Raw genomic sequence first — 23,154 nt, 5'->3', positions numbered from 1 at the left:
GGGGGCCCCTTTGGGGTTCGTCATGTAGACGGGGACGCTTGAATGAGAACGGGTTAAAAACGCATGTCGAGTCTGCAGCATCAGAATATAAGCTTCAGGTGAAAGTAAATAAGACAGATATATTAATATTGTATACAAGTCATCAAACTAATATGAAGAATATTGTATCATATTATAATCTGGACAAAAAATGTATACAAAATATGTTTTTTAAGCAAATATTTTTAAAATGGGGCCCCGGGTTGGTCAGTTGCTTGGGGCATCAGAAATCGTAACCCTGTTCCTGATTGTACATACATAAAATGAAATATGCCACCCACTTTATTTCAAAGCAGATGTACATCATGAGGCTCAGTGCAACTGTTAAAGATTTTCTCGTAAAAAAAAAAAAAACAGTAAAGAAATGGCAGCAAGTGACTGAAAAATTAACTGTGTCTTACTGTTGCTGAAATTAACAGCTAGATCCTGTTTTTACAGCTACAGTATACAACTGTAATTTAGCAGCATACAGCTGTCTAATTGCAAACTGGTTGTTGAAATTAACAGCTAAGTTTCCAGCATGCACTGCAGCATTAAGAAATTACTTAGATATTTACTATTTATTGGTTTATTTTGACGTTGTTGTTTTTTTTTTTTTTTTTTTTTGTAGTCTAAGTTACTTGTATTTTAATGTTCAGCTTTTACTGTTTTATGTTAAAGTATGTTTATTAATTGTCACAACTGTTGCGTTTTGAATGCCGAGAGTTTTCTGTCTTGATAATAACACGAGTTATGCTGTAAGCTCATCTAAATCATCAAACACTCAATTTGTTGATATAATTTTGCTGAAATATCAATTACTGTTTTTACTTGACATTTGCAAGATAGGATCAGATATTCAGGCTGACCTTAGTTTTTGTCTTCCAAATAGCACAGTGCGACAACTTGTGTTTTACTTGAAGAACATAATATAATAATAAAGAAGGTCCAATGTACCAGCTCAAAAGAACAATCACCATAATGGTGACTTCAAACAAAACACACCTGTTGATAACAAAATAACAACACTAATTAATCTAAGACTTCTGAATAAAAAAAGTTTGTGCATGTTTTTTTTTTAACACTTTTTATAGCCCCAATAAAATGCCAAAGCATACATATTCAAGCGCAAAGGCTTAAGGATATTTCACCATTATAACCCACAATGCAGTGCTATACTGTTATTTTACTATGTACAGGTTGTTGTTTTTTTTTTTCATGTCAAGTCAATTTTATTTGTATAGCGCCTTTCACAACACACATCGTTTCAAAGCAGCTTTACAAAATATCAGCATTAACAGACGATAAGAACTGTAATGTCCATAAAGTCGATTAATCATCATTGTGTAATTTAGATAAAATACGAATTTTAATAGTGTTTATAAATAATTAAATTATAATTGTATTAATAACCCCAGTGAGCAAGCTGTAGGCGACTACATTAATTTCATAAAAAATTAATTACTCAATCCTCGCAAAATTGCACATTTAATATAATGTTTTTGGTCATTGTCCTGTTTCAGTATGAAGCGCCACGCATGAGTCTGGTGACATTTTCTTGTACATTGGTAATATGCTTCTGTACACTTCTAAAATCATTTAGCTGATGTCATAATCCATTACATCATCAATAAAGATGCGTGAGCCTGTTCCAGAGGCAGCCATGCATGCCATGACACCACCTCCACCATGCTTTACAGTTGAGGTGGTATGCTTTGGATCATCTGCAGTTCCTTTTTTTTCTCTCCACATTTTTGCCTTCCTTTCACTTTGATAAAGTTGAACAACTCATCTCTATTCCAAAACTGTACTGGCTCATCTCTTTCCTTTTTTGAAAATTCGAATCATTCTGTTTTATTTGCTGAAGTTTACATCTTACTGTTCGGCCTCTGTAATTCTGTGGTCCAATTTCTTGTATTGCCACTTATTTGATGGTTCTTTTTCAAAGCTTTAGTCATTCATCTGTCATCATTCTGTTGTTTTTCTCGGCTGGCCTGGTTGCTGCTGATTGCTGAAGACACCAGTGGTTTCTTTCTTTTTCAGGGATAGTTCACTCAAAATGAAAATTTTCTCATCATTTATTTACCCCCATGACATCTCAGATGTGTATGACTGACTTTCTTTTGCTGAACACAAACAAGATTTTTAGAAGAATATTTAAGCTCTGTTGGTCCATCTATTGCAAGTAAATGGTTGCCAGAACTTTGAAGGTCAAAAAAGCACATTAAGGTAGTGTAAAATTAATCCATAAAACACCTGTGGTTTAATGCATATATTCAGAACAGTGATATAATAGGTGTGAGTGAGAAACAAATCAATATTTAAGTCATTTTGTATTATTTTCACTTTAGCGTATACTTTATGCTTTGTTCTTGGTGATTCTGATTCTTTGTTCATACTGGGTAGGGAGGAGAAATTATAGTTTAAAAAAGGACTTAAATATTGATCTGTTTCTCACTGACACCTATTATACAAGCTTCTGAACATAGCTTTAACCAATGGAGTCGTAGGATTACTTGTATGCTGTCTTTATATGCTTTTTGGACCTTAAAATATCTGGCCCCCACTTACATTATATGGACCTACAGAGCTGAAATATTCTTCTAAAAATAATTTTTGTTCAGCAGAAGAAAGTCAGACACATCTGGGATGACATGAAGGTGAGTAAATGATGGGAGAATTTTCCTTTTTGTGTGAACTATACCTTTAAATTTAGGCTTGTGCCGTAACGAAGGTGCTCTGAACTCTTATGTCACCTTTACATTGTTCACAAGTCTCTGGAAAGGTGTAATTTGAGCTTTTACACCAAGTACTTTTTGACAGTAATGTAATAATTTAAAAGATGATTTTGCATCATCACTGGTTTACAAAATGTTTAGTATGCATAATATATTCCCTTGATTGTGACTGAAAATGAAAATCATTTAACACCACTAAAAATAAATATTTCAATGATTTGGCTCAAGCTTCACTTGCCAAATTCCAGCTTGCAATCCTATAAACCTCAATGGTGAGATAAAGCTTAGCTCCACAAAACCATTAGCTTGGACACCCAAATATTTGACCCACCTTACATCTGAAACTAAGAGCCGAGCCTGAAATCAATTCCCTTACCAAAATCACCATATTGCCCTACACTGACTGAACAACATATTCAAATTAAGTTCAAATGCTTTTACCTTCACAGTTCTCCTGGGTCACTCAGGATATACCACAAAAATAATAATAATAAAACAAAGCAAAAATGCTTAAAAAGTAATGAGTGCAATTAAAAAATACTCTATGTAATCATGCACAGGTGCAATTAAACTTTATTCAATACAAAATACATAAATAGAGCATCTGCAGGTGAAAATGGTGGCAGAAAATATTTGTCCACATAGAAACACGTTTATATATGCAGACAAAAAGCTGCTATGTCAAAAAGAAATGGAAAAGGGCAGCTCACCATAAACTGCGAATATGTATTATTCACCTCTATCAATCCCTTTTATGATAGCGATAAGAAATGGGACTAGCATAATTAAAACAAAATGTATTTCCTTGCTAAACAAATGTCCCTATCAAAGTTCAACAAATATTCAGTATTAAAAAAAAAAAAATATCTAGTTCATACACAGGGGACTATAAACTTTTTGATAAAACAATGCCAGCTTAATAGCGGACATAAGCTCCTCTAAACCAAAGGCCTATAGAAAATGTATGTGAATACTCTATACCGAATCATAGGGTGCACTGTTGTATTATTACTGCAGGATTGCCATTCATTGCAATTACAGATTACGTTTTTAATTTAAACCACTTGGATCAACCCAGACTTGGACGTGTTGAGCAGTTTAAGGGCATCAAAGCGCAAATTATTTTCCAACATGTAATGTATCAAAGAACATCCCACAAAGACTGTGCAATTCGCTATTCCATCAGCGTTGACATCAAAGTCAACATCCCAAAGGTAAAGCAATGAAACAGACATTCAAAAGACAAATAACAGATCTGATGTGAGTGGCACAAATTCAGATATGTTTTTAGATGAAATCTGAAACATTTACATGGGTGTTGTGCTTTCAGTAGCTGGAAGTCTTTGCAGTCAATTGTTATGATATGCATCTAGTGCATAAGCAAGTTTTGCTTAAACAAATTATATTAGGAGTCATCTTTAAAATAACATATGCAAAGAAGATTGTAAACAGATATAACAATTCACAACACTTGTGCAGCCAGATGGTTAAAAAGAAAAAACTCTCCCTTAGAACAGATATGTTCTTCCTAAAACCATCCCTTAAAGAATACAACATTTGTATCTTACAAGGTAAGGCTTACCCAAGTGCTGCATCATTAAAATGGATAGTTCACCTAAAAATTAAAATTCCTTCTTTCGTGTAACACAAAAAGAGACATTAGGTATAATGACAGCTGGAGTTATCATTCACTTTAACTGACTGGGTTGGTTTTTGATGGGTTTGGAGCAACTTATGGGTGACAGATCAGGCTGCAGAATTTTCATTTTTGGGTGCACTATCCCTTTAAACTCTGATTTTAAACCTACACATAAAGGTTTATGATTAGCAATTATATTTGTGAGCTTTACAAAGAGTTGCAGTGCACAGTGATAATGGAGGGTCTGTTATGAGAGATGTAGTTTTCTGAACTCTAATGCATGTGGATGTGTTGTATTTTAGACAGAATCTGTGAGGTGCAAGGCTAGTTTATGCAGGTGCGGTCTTGAAGATGCTCCAGGCATGGAAACAACGTGTAAAACAGTGAGGCTCATTGCCTTTGCGCACCAGGCGCAGTTTCCTTGGGTGCTCTGAATCCTTAGACCTCATGTGTTGAATATAGACCTAATTGAAGGGTAAAGCAATGTTAAGCATGCACAGGAAATGCCACGGTGTTGGTGTTTAATAAAACTGTCCTTCAGTCTGTCAATTATTACCTGACAAGCCTTCAGGCTCAGTTTGATCTCCACTTGGCTTGTCTGTGAGCCAACCCACATGTAAACCTGGAAATTAAGGTCAAGAACCTCAGTAACAAACTCACAGGCATGATATTGTGTTTGGCTGTGAGAACAAAACTTTACCTCTTTTCCATTGTCCAGAAGCATGATATCATCATCGGCCAGGTCATCTTGACAGAAGTCAGAGCATTTCTCCGATACAGCAAAGTAACCTTTCTCATTAGAGCACCTTACATAAGAGGACAGATCTATTATCTTCACATGCAACAATAACAGATGGAGACAAAATAAAAGTTGTTTTTCTGAAATTAAATTCTTACCTAAACAGTCTGGCATATTTCATGTACTCTGCATCTTCATCGTAAGGCTTCTGTGAGCCAATGCCAACCCAGAAGAAATTTTCTGGCTCCTCCCCTTCATTTATCACCTGAATAAAGGAGAAAAAATATTCAGTATTACAAATAGGCTTCATATAAGCTCACAAAACTTAATTTAGGAAAAGAGTATGCATCATACCTGTTTGCTGTATGAATCATCAAACATGGTGTTCATGATGTCCTCTGACAGTTTAGCTTCATCTGGGTCTGCTGCTCTGCCAACCCATGTATACACTATTCCCTGGTTATCTGTACTTTCAAATGGCACCTAAACAAATGAACATAATGTTAAGTGATTCACAGCTAAGGAATAATAGCAAATATAAATTTAGCTTCACTTATTATTTGATGGCTTATTTGAGTACACACTATCACTTTACCTTCAATATGAAGCAGAATTCAGAGTTGAGGTTACTGGAATCAGTGGCTATTTGAATAGTCCTAAAACAAAATAAAGAGTTATAACTTGTACATTTTTGCCATTAGGTTGAAATTATACCATCTAGGCATCGTTACCTGGTGCACAGTGCACTTCCATTCGTCCTGATGTGGTATAAGCTTGGCTGCACACTGTCCACCTTTAGCTTCCTCTTGCCTTTGTGGATGATGAACTTCCTCTTAAAGTGTGATAAGAACTTGAGGTTCTCCTGTTGCTGGGTCATTCTCACAACCTGGAACAAATAGATGAACATTTAAAAAGGAGTATTCCAGATTCAATACAAGTTAAGCTAATTTCGACATCATTTGTGGCATAATGTTGAAAAATTATTTAGACTCATCCAACCTTTTCCTTTAAAAAAGCAATACAAGCAATAGAAATACATCAGTCTATAAAAAAACAAAACACTATTTAACAGTTCAATATCAAGAAAGTGAGGGTGTTTTTAAAGATCTCCTGTTTCAGTGGCATTACCAAAATTCAAGGCTTAAAACTCAAACAAAATGAAACAAAAAACAAGGAGGGTCAATTGTTTGGTGTCATTTTAAAGAAAACAAAAAAAATGTAAAAATGTAAATTCTGAGAATCTCTGCAAATAAAAATAAAATCATCCTAAAATTTACTCTTTTTTTTTTTTTTCCTGATTTAACATTATATACATCTCAGGGTGTAAATAAGGTAACTATGAAAAACTTTGTTCCCAATCACGTCACCTGTAACAGAGTAAAATTTTGTGTTGATACGATAAAGCAATGAAAATTATAGCATTAAAATTTATCCTAGCATCCAAAAGCCTCTCCAAACAAATAAAACAATAACTGTACATAACAAAATTACACAACAATGACTAAAGCATGCAGGCATGAGTAACGAGAAATAATTCAGATCCATTCTGTGAGAGTGAACTATCCTCTCTGCCCATATTTGGATGACTTCCACCTCTGGTTGCAGCGATCTAAACCCAAATACGATTGGTTTAACGTTCCATGAAACTGGACAACAAACTACATCATTTTCGATGAAGTCATTGAATGCAGGAAAGCTAATTTTATTTAGCCATATAGCACATTATGTGCTGTGTGCACATTGTGTTTCATGTGGATTATCTAATGATCTGAGCATCCGATTATGTTCTGTGTGGGCTCATTTAAAAAAATCCCCCCCTCTATGTAATGGTATGTGATATTTTATGTTCCATTTACTTTTTTTAAAGTTATAGATGAAAATGCGGCATATTTGCAACACCAGTTTACATGTAACATGTACAGCTGAAGTCAGAAGTTTACATACACCTTAGCCAAAAACATTTAAACTCAGTTTTTTACAATTCCTGACATTAAATCGTAGAAAACATTCCCTGTCTTAGGCCAGTTAGGATCACTACTTTATTTTAAGTAAGGATAACAGTAGAGAGAATGATTTATTTCAGCTTTTATTTCTTTCATTACATTCCCAGTGGGTCAGAAGTTGACATACACTTTGTTAGTATTTGGTAGCATTGCCTTTAAATTGTTTAACTTGGGTCAGACATTATTGGTAGCCTTCCACAAGCTTCTCACAATAAGTTGCTGGAATTTTGGCCCATTCCTCCAGACAGAACTGGTTTAACTGAGACAGTTTTGTAGGCCGCCTTGCACGCACATGCCTTTTCGGATCTGCCCACACATTTTCGTGATGGATTGAGGCCAGGGCTTTGTGATAGCCACTCCAATACCTTGACTTTGTTGTCCTTAAGCCATTTTGCCACAACTTTGGAGGTATGCTGGGGGTCATTGTCTATTTGGAAGACCCATTTGCGACAAACCTTTAACTTCCTGGCTGATGTCTTGAGATTTAGCTTCAATATAGCCACATAATTTTCCTTCCTCATGAAGCCATCTATTTTGTGAATGCACCAGTCGCTCCTGCAGAAAAGCACCCCCACATCATGATGCTGCTACCCCCATGCTTCACGGCTGGGATGGTGATTTTCGGTTTGGAAGCCTCACCCTTCTTCCTCCAAACATAACAATTGTCATTATGGCCAAACAGTTACATATTTGTTTCATCAGACAACAGGACATTTCTCAAAAAAGTAAGATCTTTGTCCCCATGTGCACTTGCAAACTGTAGTCTGGCTTTTTTATGGTGGTTTAAGAACAGTCACTTCTTTCTTGCTGAGAAGCCTTTCAGGTTATGTCTATATAGGTCTTGTTTTACTGTGGATACAGATACTTGTCTACCTGTTTCCTCCAGCATCTTCACATGGTACTTTGCTGTTGTTCTGGGATTGATTTGCACTTTTCGCACCAAACTACATTAATCTCTAGAAGACAGAATGCATCTCCTTCCTGAGCGGTATGATGGCTGTGAGGTCCCATGGTGTTTATACTTGCGTACTATTGTTTGTACAAATGAACGTGGTACCTTCAGTCCATTTGGAAATTGCTCCCAAGGATGAACCAGACTAGTGGAGGTCTTGGCTGATTTATTTTAATTTTCCCATTGTGTCAAGCAAAGAGGCACAGAGTTTGAAGGTAAGCCTTAAAATACATTTACAGTAACATCTTGGATTCAGTGCACCTCCTATCAGAAGATAATAGTCTAAAGGCTTGTCATCATTTTCTGGAATTCCCCAAGCTGCTTAAAGGCACAGTTAACTTTTATGTATGTAAACTTCTGACCCACTGGAATTGTGATATAGTTAATTAAAAGTGAAACAATCTATCTGTAAACAATTGTTGTAAAAACTACTTGTGTCATGCACAAAGTAGATGTCCTAAACCACTAGCCAAAACTATAGTTTACTAATATGAAATCTGTAAAGTGGTTAAAAAACAAGTTTTAATGACTTCAACCTAAGTGTATGTAAACTTCAGACTTCTGACACTGTATGTCAAATACAAGTACTTGGCTATAACTCACTATATGTCTACGAATAAAACAAATAGGCTGGTTGCATTCTACTCTTTGAGAGCTTTCTAACAACATAATACATATGGCTTTTTTTGTTTGATATTCTTAACGATTACAATATAATACGCAGTACAAAATTATTAATACATTCTAAAAATGGAAAATTTCTGATTTGTCTGCAAATTTAAAAGCAATTGTTCAGTTTTGGTCATAATGCCTACATACATTGTAAAGGACAGCTTCGAAGATTTAAAACAATACATATTTTGTGTTGGTCAAGAATGTAGTTATTAATATTTTGATTAAAAAGTTTTTTTTCCTCGGCGGGCCTGCCGCCATGGGCCCATCTGAACTTAAATTGTTAAGGCAACATACATCACTGCAACTAAATGAAAATGAAAAATGAGATAATCACATTAACTCCAAGTATGCAGTACCTCTAGTTTGCCTGGGAACAAGCTCTCAAACTTCTTCTGCAGGCTGAAAGTGAAGGTCAGCCAGCCCATGTTGGAAGCCTCACGGCCTTGCCAGAAGTAAACCACACACTGGAAGTCTTCCTCAGTCTGTTTTTCTTCATCCTCTCCTCCTCCTGCTTTCACTTTGTCTTTCTCTTGATCATCTTCATATTCCACAGGCACCCAGTACCTGAGACAGATGCAACCAATCCATCAGAAAAAGTTATAGAAGTATAAATGGAAATATTAATGAGCCATTACCAACCTGCACAGAAATACATAGCAGTCCTGAGTGTGAAAGTGACCGAACTCCTCCTCTGGCAAACGGGCAAACTTCTTCCCCTCCAGAACAAATCCCTCCATGCCATCCAAGTCCTCATTCCACTCCTCCATCATCTGCTCCGCCTATCAGAATTATGAAAAATCCAAAAAGACACAATTAATGAATTTTACAGCATAAAATCAAAGTGACAGAATAATTTTTCTAAAGGGGTAAGCATAACAATTCAAACATGAAGATCTGACCATTTAAAAACAATACAAAGCCCTCTTGACTTGCATTACAAAACATTGGTGGTACTTGTGCAGTGTAGAATCTAGGTTCTGATTAAATTGTGAGTGACTGGAAGAGTTTTTTTTGGGTTGCTTAGGTTTTCTCAGTGATCCAATTCAGATTGTTTAGAAACACTTCTAGATAGCACCTCTCCTCAACAAGCCTTGATGATATTTGAGGCATCATATCATTAATATTCTTATGAGGTATCAAATGATGCGGGAAGAGTTACGTGCCCAAGTTTATTTGAACTTAACCCAGAGTATGAGCAACAGTAATGGTGATGCTTGCCATAGGCACCTCTAACTAAAAGGTGTAATTAATTAACTTTAATGCTGACAGCTGAGATCTCACCTCTGTGAGGGGCATGGGTGGCTGTCTAGGCAGAAACAGAGCTGTTAGATCAGCTTTCATCTGGTCCTTCTGCTCTGCATCCTTCTTCACCTTTCCAGACAAGCCCTCATTTTGCTTTACACTCTCTGCGTTCCTTGTATAGTCCACCTTCAACACGTCATCCCAGTTCTTGAACTTGGATTTGAAGACCTGTTGAGTGCAACAGCAATAGGTGAAATTAGAGCAGAGCGCATCATGCCATTTAAAAGATTAATTGTAAATTGAGGTCCCACATTTTTACCTGGCACTCAGTGCCCTCCAGATTACGGATTACCACGGCGTGTTTTGGACGATGGAGCATACTGCACACCTCTTGGCCCAATTTCAATGCAGCTGCCCTAACAAGACGTGGGGACTTGCGGCCAATCCAGATGAAGACATCAGACCAGCAATCTAAGATGTAGACACCTTTAGTGTCCAAGAGACCTTGTACCTAAAATAAATAAACACAATTTAGTGCATTCATTTACAATGACTAATCCTTATTAAAAAATTCTAATTACATTCAACATTTATAATGTAAAATAATTTATTTTTCACTGGTGGTTTTTTCCCCTGGATCAATTTTTTTTTTCCAGATTTTCAACATTTTTATATTTCCTAACTGCTACCACTGATAATGTTGATGTAATTTCTGCGACACTAGCGCCACCGAACAGAATTTACAAAAATAACTGTTTTCAAAACCGCTTTCTGACTACGTCCCTCGCCTGCAGTTGTTCAAACAATCAGATAGTGCCGCCACCAACTCACACCATTGGTTGATTAACATTAATGGGACGAGTCTTTCAAAACAAACACAGGAATTTTTATAGTGCCACAGAGACAGTGTTTAAAGATTTTAAACACAGTTAAAAAAATGTTACCTCTGAATGGCTGACTTACAGTTGTCTCAGCATATTAAGCTGGGATAGAAGAAAGTCCTTTAAGAGTGCTTTCACGCTCTGGGCCAAACCAGAGATCGTTTCCTCCCCCTCCTGCTACCCCCGCTGGTCTCCGTTCACATCATATTATTTGGGTCCGATTACGTCATCAACATGAGTACAAGCGGCAGCTGTTTTATCACTGTAACTAGGTAACAACTCGAAAAGACGTCAGCGTCACTGTGTTAAGTGAAATGTATTAAGCATGCAGCAACTTTATCACTTGATGTCGCTAGTCTCTGTACTTTCTTACTGCTGTCACTCTTAACATTGTTGGTGGACTAAACGTCTGGCCATGTCTTTTGAATATATGATCACAGATAATATGCATTGACTGTATTCTAATTTGGCAATTAATCAGTTTTCTTGTCCCTAAAATGCACATTCTGCAGGGGAGAGTGCCAACAGTTACTTTCCCATGCTTCATTTTTTATTATATCCATGAAATCGCTTACAGAAACATCACAACGCTGCTCCGTCTTGCCAGCACTCGACTCCTTTATCTCAAAGGAGACGAATGGCGTGAGCTCCACTGAACACACTTTTCCCTCCTATTGGTTGTTGCTCCCCATTTGCGTCAAGTTAAACTTCTAAAATTTTTAAATTTGCTTGCCACATCCATATCTAGTCACCAGAGGTTGCTGTCGCTTGTGGAGCCAGAAGTCGCCAGCTCTCACTGAAAATGAATGAGATGAGGTCGCAAGTGTGTACGGGTCTTTAAAGTTTGTCTTTTTGGATTTACCAAAATGTTTTGTCATGTACAGAACGACACGTGTTTGTCTCCCGCGGATGCAATGAAAGTGCTTGATGTGATGAATATTAACGTTTGTCTGCCACGAGCCTACGGACTCATTGCAAGAGATGTGGAGAATGTGAGCTGCTTACTGAAGGGGACTTTTTGGAGACAAACAGGTATGAGAAATGCATTATACCACAATAATTGCGATCGCAAGCCTGCTAAGATGGAAAACAGCATTCACGTTATCCAAATTAACTGAACTTTGACGTCATTAGTCCCCAGGTGTGCACCAAATGTGCTAGTGTAAAAGCACCCCAACACAGAAAAGTTGTGGGGGGGGTCTGTACTTATGCTCTTTGTTTTGAACCGATTATTCAATAAGACAATTGTTCACCAAAACAAAACCAAAAAATCCAACAGTTTAAACTTGGCATTACCAGTCTCTGCTCTGGAACCACATCAAGTTTTAGCTTATCTTTGTGCTCAACGGAGAGTTTGTAGTTGATCTGAGGAAGTTCAAGGTATCCCAAACCCAAGCCAACCTAACAAACCAAAAAATACAATATATATTATATTATAGATTTTTAGAACAAATGCACAAATTTTTCAAATTCAAACAAATCATACACAATGTTCCCTGACCTTGTAGAGCTTGGGTCGAATAGGAGTAAAGTCATTTGGGACATGCTTCTTGATTTCCTCTGGCTGTCCACCAAGAATTTCCCAGAATTCTGGAGGTTCGTGATTCTGCATCAACGTTGTGATCTCTGCTTTGCTTTTTCGCTCATTTTTGTTGATCTTTTCAGCAAATAACCTGTAAATGACACACTATTACAAATTGTAACCACGGGAGGGGGGCAAACATAGTGCTGAGTTATTTGTAAGCTACCTTGATTTGGTAGTACCACCAAGAGTTGCATTCCCTCCTCTCCAAACAAATAACTCAAGACCAGCGTCCAGCAAAAAGACATATCTACAAAGAGAAAAGGAATCAGGGGGTAAAACATGCGACTACTCCTTTCCAAATATGTAATAGAGCAGAGTAGGTGAACTCACCGTGGGTCAAGCGATGATCCTTTCACAGGCACAGATTCTAATCTGATGTTCTTTTTTCCATACACTCTGTACAGCCTGCCCAAAACATAGAACAAACAAGATTAGAGTGAGTCAGATCAGGGACGAGCTTGAAAGATTGTCCTGCGTGTTGTTTTTGGTAGGGCACCTGGTCGGGTATTGAGTGTCCTCTACTGTGAAAAATCCACTGACAGTACCACCCTCAATGTAAGAGATTGCATTGTCAAACACCTAAAATTACACAGAACAGAAAAATTTTGCAAGACATCTATTATAATGCGGCAGGTTTAACTGACCTTACAAGGCATTTTGTGCTGGTAAATGTTGTTTATTTTACTGACCGCAAGGAATTCTTCGCTTTCGTCTCCCATCTCCTCTCTGATTGTCCTGCCATCAGCACCCAAATAATTACGAAGATTGACAGCATGGATGGCAGAGCCTGCTTTCTTATCAAGGGTAGCTTCCTGCCCGATCCAGTAATAGATGTGCCAGTTCAGGGCTCCATTGTCATCCAAGAAAGTCTGTAAAAAAAAATATGGAAGAAGAGCTACATACCGGAAGCAAACATTGTAATTTAGAGAAAGGACTCATCAAGGCTATTGAGAAAATAAATAAATTAAAATAGTTTTTTACATTTTCTCAATGTGTATGGTGCCTGTCTGTGCAAAACATAGCTGCCATGATGTTGTAGTTGGACTGACTACTTTCCCAGTATTTCCTGATCCATTTAATGCTTTCTAGGGCGCTACTTGGGTATTATGGGTGGTTGCCAAGAGTGGTTTCTAGGGGCCTGGGTAGCTCAGCGAGTATTGACGCTGACTACCACCCCTGGAGTCGTGAGTTCGAATCCAAGGTGTGCTGAGTGACTCCCGCCAGGTCACTAAAGCAACCAAATTTGACCGGTTGCTATGGTGGGTAGAGTCACGATTAGCGGTTCTTGCGCTCAATGGGATATGTGGTAAATTGTGCATGGATCGCAGAGAGTAGCATGAGCCTCCACATGTAGAGTCTCATCAGTGTGCACAACGAGCTACGTGATAAGATGTGCGGATTGGCAATCTCAGAAGCAGAGGCAACTGAGATTTGTTCTCTGCCACCCGGATTAAGGTGCGTAACCGAGCCACCAGGAGGACCTACTAAGTAGTGAGAATTGGGCATTCCAAATTGGGAGAAAAGGCGATAAAAAGAGTGGATTCTAGGCGGATGTTTAGTCATACCTAAAATCTCTATAAAACGCTCTTCCCTAGATAGGTGTGTGGCCCATTTTCAATGCAAGTTCATGGATTATTTTTCCATTCACTATATAATTTGGGCAAATGAACGATATCAAAAGAATATTCATCAGTAACAATTAAAACAATTTCACAGGGCTGACCTTAAGAATAATGTAACAGTCAGCCTCATAGAACTTTCCATGGAAGGCCTCGTCCACCTGCATCGGCACAAAGTTCTCTATCTGCCAAACTGTAACACCTGGAATCTGCCCCACATCCTCCAAGAAGAATTCAGAATAATCCAGCTGAGGTTTCTCCAGGTTTTTGTCCCAGCGCTTGGTTTTCAGGTCGGAGTATTTCAAGTCACCATTCTCCTGAAAGATCAAGAGACACATTATTGGATTATTGGAAATGTACTAATAACTTCATCTTCACTGGACCAGGTAAATATATTAAAGAATGGATTCACAGTAAAACTCTGCTGTTAACATACCGCAATAGATTTGTTCTTCTCCTGAGCCACGTCTGACATTCCCTTCAGCACCTGTTTAGCCTGATCATCATCCTGAGATGAGTCCTTCCGTCTCCTCAGCCTCATTTTCCTGGCCATATGGTCTCTTGGGCTATTTCCTGTGTAACATAAAAAGATGAATGCTTCACTTTGAGCTGCTTTACAAATGTAATATTTTCAGGTAAATTTAACAAATGTTTAAAAATCAGATGGTAAATGGTCTGCACTTATATAGCGCCTGTTTTAACTTAGCGATATTCAAAGCGCTTAACACTGCATCTCATTCACCCATTCTCACACCAATGATGGCAGAGCTGCCATGCAAGGTGCTAGCCTGCCATTGGGAGCAACTTGGGGTTCAGTGTCTTGCCCAAGAACACTTTGGCGTGTGGCCGAATCGAACCACCAACCCTGTGATTAATGGACAACCTGCTCTACCACATGAGCAGTGGTTTTAATCAATTAACCTACTAAAGTGTATCACTTAAGTGTAACTCAGATGCCTCAAATTAAAAAAAAATAAAATAAATATACACAGTTTTTTTTTTCCTTTCATGCACAGTTGCATGTGAGTTTTAATCACTATATGACTCAGTATGAATGCCAGAGGCTGACGGCATAAAGCCTCTTGTCATTAGTAAACGGAACAATCGAAATGGATATTCAAATGATGCAACGTCATCTGCTTCCATCAAAAAATGGCAAAAAAAGGCAAACTGGATGCAAAATAAAATGTTCGTCCTTCCGCATTATCAAATGTAACCATTCAAGCCAATCAGCTTTCAGTATCCCATTAATGTGTCATCAAGCCTGCTTGTGGTAATTTGTAGAAATTTGCCAATAAAATAAACGTTATTGGAGCATCTAAAACACATAAAACACTGAACAACAGGATCATAAATAAATTTGACTCAATGAAGCAGTGGAAGATGGAGTTCCTCTGCACATCCTTTATTTGGGGAGTACTGTAGATGTTATTGTATAAGGAACTGGGCACTATTCATTTATAAATGTTTGCATTAATCATAGTCTGTAAATGGCATTGTGTGATTTGTTCGACTTGTTTACTTTATTGACAACTTTTGGGTTGGTGATTGGAAAGATTATAACATATAGGTAGTTATTAAGACTCTTTGAAGTTATCAGGGAGAGGAGATCATCGGTGCATGGGAGCATAATTAGCAGCAGAAAGATTTATATTTAAATCCACTACAATCTTTTATTGGTTTGATTTTTAATACTGATTTACATATTTGCCTCCAAAGATAATTTCCTCATGGACAGCCACTGCCCACAATACCAATGGTAACAACAAATATAATATATTTAATATATTCTACCTCCACCGGCTGCTGCCACAGTGGCCGGGGAAGCACCAGCCAACCGTAGCTGGTTCTGCAAGGAGAAGTCTATGTTGTACCACTCAGCTGTCCTGTCTACTGGTTTAGGGGGCATGACCAGATTTGGATTCTCACGAACATCCAAAACCTAAGAGAAAAACATAACAGCATCATCTCATTACAGTATATAAATAATTGAACATCCAATAAAGCCATATACTTCTACTCTTCTTAGAAGCTTTTCAAAAGGAGAGCTTACAACAACTAATTCAAATGTGCTTCTACTTTCCACATTAAAAATGAACAGGTTGAATTCATAATAAGCAATAGTTAATGGTCTTCCCAATAAGGTTTATTCCATGACCAGTTCTTACTTCCAATTCAGTCAGGAAATGGATGGCCTCTGGTAATGTCACCAGCCGGTTCTTGTTCAAGACCAGCTTTTTCAATTTCCCACACCTGTGGAAAACAAAGTCCAAACATTAAAAGAATAGTTCATCCAAGAATGAAAATTCCCTCATCATTTACTCATCCCAGCTTTGTATGACTTTGTTTCTTCTGCAGAACACAAACAAAGATTGTTTTGGAAGAATATTTCAGCTCTGTAGGTCCTGACAATGCAAGTCAACAGGGTCCAAAACCTTGATGCACAAAAATCACATAAAGGTAGCATAAAAGTAATCCATACGACTCCAGTAGTTAATTCTACATTTTCAGAAGCAATTTGCTAGATGTGGGAGAGAAACATCAATATTTAAGTCCTTATTTACTAAAAATTCTCCTCCCTGCAAAGTAGGTGGCGATTTGCACAAAGAATGTGAATCACCAAAACCAAAAGAAGAACTCTTAGGAGAAAAGAGTGCTTAGGAGGGCTGTTTGAAAGTGGAGATTTATAGTAAAAAAATGGACTCATCCACACCTATCATATCACATCTGAAGATATAGATTTAAACAATGGAGTTGTATGGATTACTTTTATGTGCATTTATGTGCTTTTGAACATTCAAAGTTCTGGCCACAATTCACTTGCATTATATGGACCAACAGAACTGACTTATTCTTCTAAAAATCTTAATTTGTGTTCAGCTGTAGAAAGAAAGTAATACACATCTGGGATGGCATGAGAGTAAATGATGAGGGAATTTTCATTTTTAGGTGAACTATTCCTTTAACATTAGATATTATATACATTAAGTCAGTCTTATATTTAATGTGTAACCACAAAGCATACAGATTCTCACCTGCACAGTCCCTCTGGAACAAGCTCCAAATTATTATTTGCAGCCATGAATTCTACCAGGTTGGACAATTTTCCCACACCAGAGGGAAGTCCATCAAAATCAAGCTTATTTGAGTTGACATACAGCTTCTTCAGTTTGGACAGCTTGCAAATGGCAGACTAGACATCACATTAAACAAGTGAGAATGAAGACTAGCAAAATTAGCATAAAGATTATCTCAATCCATAATTGTATCATTGGCAATACTACTAATGTGATGAAGTATTATCTCACTTAGTGCACAAAAGAACATTTAGGGCCAGCTGCTATGTTAGTCTATTTCACTCTAAGTGCCAATAAGGGACTTACAGGCAGGGATGTGAGCTGGTTCCTAGAAAGGTTGAGAGTTTCGAGCTTGGTCCACTGGTCTATACACAATGACAGCTCTGTTATCTGATTGCTGCTCAGATTGAGCCGTTTTAGATTTGGCAGGGAATACAAGCACTCTGGCATCCGAGCGAGATCATTGCAGGACAGGTCCACGTCTACACAGAAAATGGTAAAAAAAGATGATGATCACGGATTACTTTTCAATTACAAAATTATAGCCACCGATAAAAGCTTTTACTGTTAACTCTTGATGTGCAGAGAACCCTCTAGATCTCTACCTGCTAGATTGGCGAGACCCTCTAAACTCGTCGGCATATTATTCTGGGTACGCTGTGTGTTCCTTAAATGAAGAGTTTGAAGTGCCACCATAGCAGGTAACTGCCTGTTGCAAGAGGTGGGGGGAGGAAATGAACGCAGATTTAAGACAGAGTTTATCAGGCTCAGTGCCAAAAACACGATATCATCTGAACTGAATGTACGCCACCATATTAGGAGGAAAGTTAAAGAAACATGAAGTATAAATTATCTTATTGTCTTACCTCAGTTGTGCATGCATAAGTGGATTATTATTAAGTATCAGGGTCTGCAAATGGACCAAGCGTCTCATCTGTGGAGGCAGGCTGTCCAAATTATTGTTACTAAGGTCCAGGTAGAGCAGATCGGTGAGGTTAATGAACAGCTGATTTGGTATGTTATCAATGCTGTGGGAAAGAATAAGCAGGATAGAACTGTATCAGATTACACCTATATCTTCACAGAAATTCACTGGCAATAGTTATGATTACAAAAAAAAAATAACATTGGGATGTACATTTTGGTTGAACAATTCATAAATACATCACAGTACTTGGTGTAGGATGTGATAATAGAGTTCAATTCTGTCTGTGCTATTTTTTAATTGTGTCTCTTCACTAGTGATATGAAAGAGATTGACAGACGTGCTCTGCCACTCTAATCCAAAAAACATCAGTAACACAAAAACACTTAAAAAGGACTTTCCCCAACTCAGCGAATTATTAAATAGAATATCTGTTTCATCAGACTTGTGCTTGCCACGCAATTTTTAACTGAAAATGTTGACTATAGAGACAAAAGATTTTAATGTCATCTGACCATTTTTTGTATTTATTTTAAACAAAACCAAACGACAGACAATGTGTGCAAGTGTTGTGTGCATGACTAAATTTTTACATAAAAAGTAGAGAATAATCAGTCTCATATAAATAAGCTGATTTTAGGTAGTTATTTTGTATTGGTGTGCATGTAAAGACACTTACACTGGCGACAATGTACAGATTTTGCTCTAATGGAAAGAAATTGGTACTTTTAATCACCAAAGCAAAGTGGATATTCAAAATGCTCTTCCAAAACAACCTTTTTCTTTGCAATTCTTCCCATAATTCCTGCACCCCTGAGTCTTCTCTTTACTGTTGTACATGAAACTGGTGTTGAGCAGGTAGAATTCAATGAAGCTGTCAGCTGAGGACATGCTAGGCTTAATTTTCTCAAATTTTCCCTTTGAACCAAATAGCTTTCAGCTGTGTCTGATATAATGGCAAGGGATTTTCTAGTACCAAATTAGCAATTTAGCATTATTACCAAAGGATACGGTGTTCGAGTGATGGCTGCTGGAGATGGGGCCTGTCTAGATTTTATCAAATATTACTTTTTTCAAATGTTGATGTGCCGTTTTTTAAATCTAACTATACTTTGTGATCAGCTGAATGCCACTTTGGTGATTTAAAGTACCAATTTCCTTCCGAAACCACGTCAAGTTAAAAATAGCTAAACTTTTAACACATCTCAAGAGCCCTGTGTTCTGTTACATTCCATTCCATCAACAGTGCTTCATCTAGCTGTTATTGACACACAAGATACCACCCAAAACCCCACCGAAACAAAATAAACATCATGCAATAATTGTGATCATGATCAATCTCTGCTGTCACTTAGGTAATTGTGTCCAACCCTACTCTCAAAATAAACATAGACAGACAGTACCTATTGTGACAGAGGTTCAAGACCAACATGTTCCTGGAGTTCTCCAAGTCCCTTGGTATCTCAGTTAGTTGGTTGTAGCTCAGGTCCTGGAGAGTAGAGGTAATTACATGTAAACTTGTACATGTCTCTTTAACCATTTTAAATGGCACACAGTCCAGTGTTTGTCATATTAAAATAGCTCCAATAAGAATAAATAATATTTTCTAAGGAAGAAACAGAACAGTTTATGTAAAACTAAATTATGCCTGTAATTTTACACTTAACTAAGAAATATAACCCATCCTTTCAAGCGAGAGATAAACATTTAGACAACCAAAAGAGAAGAGTAATTCTCTACATACCAGCACAGAAAGATCGTCCAGCTGAAAAATATCATCAGGAACTCCAGAGTTCTTCAGGTTGTTTGCTCTAGCCACAACTGCCTATGGAAAATGACAAGGACAGATTACACACTTCATCGGAAACTGAAAATATCTGAACAGCAAAAAAAATTCTGTGGATATTCAAAATGCTCTCTTTTCACAAAATACAGTAGCAGCAAGAACATGTATGCGAACCCTTTGTAATGACCTGCATTTGTGTATAAATTTGTCTTATATTTTGGGTTGATCTTCATCTAAGTTACAATATTAAACAAACACAATCTGTTTTAACTAATAACACACAAATTATTGAATTGTTCTTGTACATTTTGAACACATTATTCAAACATTCACGGTGTAGGTTGGAAAAAGTGTGTGAACCCCTAGGCTAATGACATCAACAAAAGCTAATTAGAGTCAGGAGTTGGCACACCTGGCATCCAATTAATGAAACAAGATTGGAGGTGTGGGTTAGAGCTACTTTGACTTATAAAAAAGAAGCATCTGCTGACATGGATCATGCCTCACAAACAAGATATCTCAGAAGACCTATGATCAAGAATTGTTGCTTTACATAATACTGGAAAGGGTTACAAAGTTATCTCTAAGAGCTTAGATATTCATCTGTCCACAGTTAGACAATTGTTTATAAATGTTTTATTACTGTGGCTACTCTCCCTAGAAGTGGCTGTCCATCCAAGATGACTCAATGGATACACAGCAGAATGCTCCATTAGGTTTAAAAAAAGAAAAAAGGAATCACTGGAACTGGTTAACATCTCTGTTCATGAGTCTACTATAAGAAAAACATTAAACAGGCATGGTGTCCATGGCAGGACACAACGAATGAAGCTGACGTTTGCCAACAAAATCATTGCTGTGTGCCTGAAATTTGCCTAAGACTACCTTGACATTTCCACAATGCTACTGGGAACATTTTTGTGGCTCGATGAAACTTGGTTGGAAAAAAGATGTTGTGGAATGACCCCCAAGAGAGCCATTCACACCAGACATCCTAAAGGCTAAAGTATACTTTGCACGTCCATATTGCGGATCCCTCCACGCACAGTATGTGTGATGCAAATTGCGGACACAATCCGATCCGGAACACACAAAAACCAAGTATACCTTAAGAATACGGCTGAGCTGAAGCATTTCTGTAAGATATACTTGTCTAAAAGTCCTTCTGAACGTTGTGCAGGTCTGATCTACAGCTACCGGAAACACTTTGTTGAGGTTATCCAAGAGTTCACTTACTTTTTCCACAGCACTGTGAATGTTTAATGGGATGTGTTCAATAAAGACATGGTTATAATTGTGTGTTGTTAGCTCAAGCAAATTGTTTAAGTCTATACTTGTTACTTTGATGAAGATGAGATCACATTTTATGACCAATAGATGCAGAAGACCAGCTATTTTCATAGGGTTCACATAATTTTTCTTCCCACTGTATGTAAACAGCTACATATATGAAGATATAAGTATGTGATGTATTTCGCAATACTGTTGATCATATTTACCCTCAGGTTGGGAAGACTTGACAATTCTCCATGCAGGGTTGTGAGGTTGTTGTGACTCACTGACAAATGTTCCTGGTTTGATGTAAAAGAGGGAGAATAAAAAAAGACCCCAGATAGAACATTAGTAATTTGACCATGCTAATCCTAATAAAATACTAAACTGTGACTTAAACAGTTAAAATAGACAAAAAACCATCACCAGTTTCTGTAAGGAGGCCAATTCCTCTGGAAGATAGCAAAGCCCAGTTCTGTTCAGCTTGAGCCATCGCAAGCTGGTCATAGACTTCACATGCTCAGGAAAATAGCCCCCCTATTTAAAAACACAGAAGATAAATAGCAGGACTACAGATAGAAATGAGCATTTAGAGTATGTGGGAGTATTTACAGCTAGAGTCTGCTACAGTGATGTAATTTAGTTTCAAATCTGAATTATGAGCTACACCAAGCTAAACCTGGTACAATGATGTCACTTCCCTTCCCAACGAGAAACACAAAAGCCTTGGAGATTATGGGGTGTGTGTTTGCTATGACAACATGATGAGTGTGGAGCAGAAAGCTCCGTGTTCTCACACAACCAGGGTGATGTGCATTTTAAATATGAGTAGATATGACTGAAGTGGGTTTAGATAAGAAAACAAAGATTTACCGACACACTTGTCAGCTAGAGAGGCCAAAGTGACTCATACTAAGTAAAAGACTTCTGTAACAAACCCTACTCTCCACATCCATATTGTGTCTAAACATGTGGGAATTCTTAAAGTTTAGTCAGTCATGGCAAAAGGAAGCTCCTTCCTAACTTGCATGCGTTGAAAGACGCTGTGCTAACAACGCAGTTCTTATACCGACACTAAAAACCTCATGGCAAGCATTACAAAGTGACCGCTAACAAACTTCTAGTAATTTCCTCTCCCCGTCACATCGCTTGATTGACCGCACCATATTTTGACAACTCGCGAGCTAACGCCCAGTGTTCCGCTCAGCTAACCCGCTAGCATTGCTAGCTCAACACCCTCTCAACCTGCGCTGACAAATTAACCGCTCTACTTCACCATCTCCTCGCATACGTAAAACAAATATTGACGGATCACTAAGAATACTCCGCAGATATAGCGGACCCGAAGCAGAACGCTTACCTTAAAGTCATTCCCACTCAAGTCTACTCCCCTGATGAAGGGGAGAACTCCGGTCGCAGCCATGTCTAATTCAGGATATGACAGCAGTTGCAGCCTATTTTTGTTTGAGCTCAAGAATTTGGCTAAGCGGTCGATGGTGAAGCACACAACACCCCCGCCCAGATGGTACAGCCCACTAACTGTTAAAGGGATAGTTCACCCAAAAATGGAAACTGTCTCATCTAATGCAACTAATGCAACTCACCAGCATGCCATCCCAGATGTGTGTGACTTTCTTTCTTCTGCTGAACACAAGACATTTAGAAAAATATTTCAGCTCTATTTATCCTTACAATGCTAGTGAATGGTGACCAGACCTTTGAAGCTCCAAAAATCACATAAAGTGGTTGTTTGTGTAGAAAGCAGAGGCACGTGGAGACAAAAACAGAGGTGAAATTGTGCCCAAGACAAAAATGACCAAACCAGTGGGCACACTTCCAGTCGCATATTTATTTGCATGCCCTGGCTTCAATTTAAAAAAACTTGTTTATCTAATCAAAATAGCTCCGTCCACAAAGGAATAATAAAAAAAAACTATCAGTAACTATCGGCATAGATTTTGGCCAATAACAGATAGTTTCAAAAAGCAACTATCTGATTAATC

General features: G+C 37.7%; 1 protein-coding gene across 1 annotated transcript; it reads right to left on the bottom strand.

Moving 5' to 3' along the window:
* Positions 1-3,317: 3,317 nt before the first annotated feature.
* On the bottom strand, positions 3,318-22,652 carry flii (FLII actin remodeling protein). Its single transcript, XM_052139746.1, has 30 exons — positions 22,512-22,652; positions 21,578-21,688; positions 21,379-21,450; positions 19,838-19,918; positions 19,497-19,582; positions 18,035-18,196; positions 17,774-17,877; positions 17,475-17,650; positions 17,127-17,284; positions 16,260-16,344; positions 15,886-16,033; positions 14,528-14,664; positions 14,196-14,408; positions 13,162-13,341; positions 12,969-13,051; positions 12,803-12,877; positions 12,636-12,719; positions 12,389-12,560; positions 12,184-12,288; positions 10,326-10,517; positions 10,046-10,234; positions 9,404-9,543; positions 9,121-9,328; positions 5,866-6,020; positions 5,730-5,790; positions 5,489-5,617; positions 5,293-5,399; positions 5,096-5,201; positions 4,952-5,017; positions 3,318-4,859 (listed from the first exon to the last, which is right to left on the bottom strand). The coding sequence occupies exons 1-30, from the start codon at positions 22,572-22,574 to the stop codon at positions 4,725-4,727; spliced, it is 3,783 nt and encodes a 1,260-aa protein (XP_051995706.1). The 5' UTR covers positions 22,575-22,652; the 3' UTR covers positions 3,318-4,724.
* Positions 22,653-23,154: the final 502 nt, after the last annotated feature.

Source organism: Xyrauchen texanus, chromosome 12 (genome assembly GCF_025860055.1).
Source record: "Xyrauchen texanus isolate HMW12.3.18 chromosome 12, RBS_HiC_50CHRs, whole genome shotgun sequence".
NCBI lineage: Eukaryota > Metazoa > Chordata > Actinopteri > Cypriniformes > Catostomidae > Xyrauchen > Xyrauchen texanus.
Note: the sequence above shows the minus strand (reverse complement) of the source record. Positions and strands in the feature narration are given on the sequence as shown.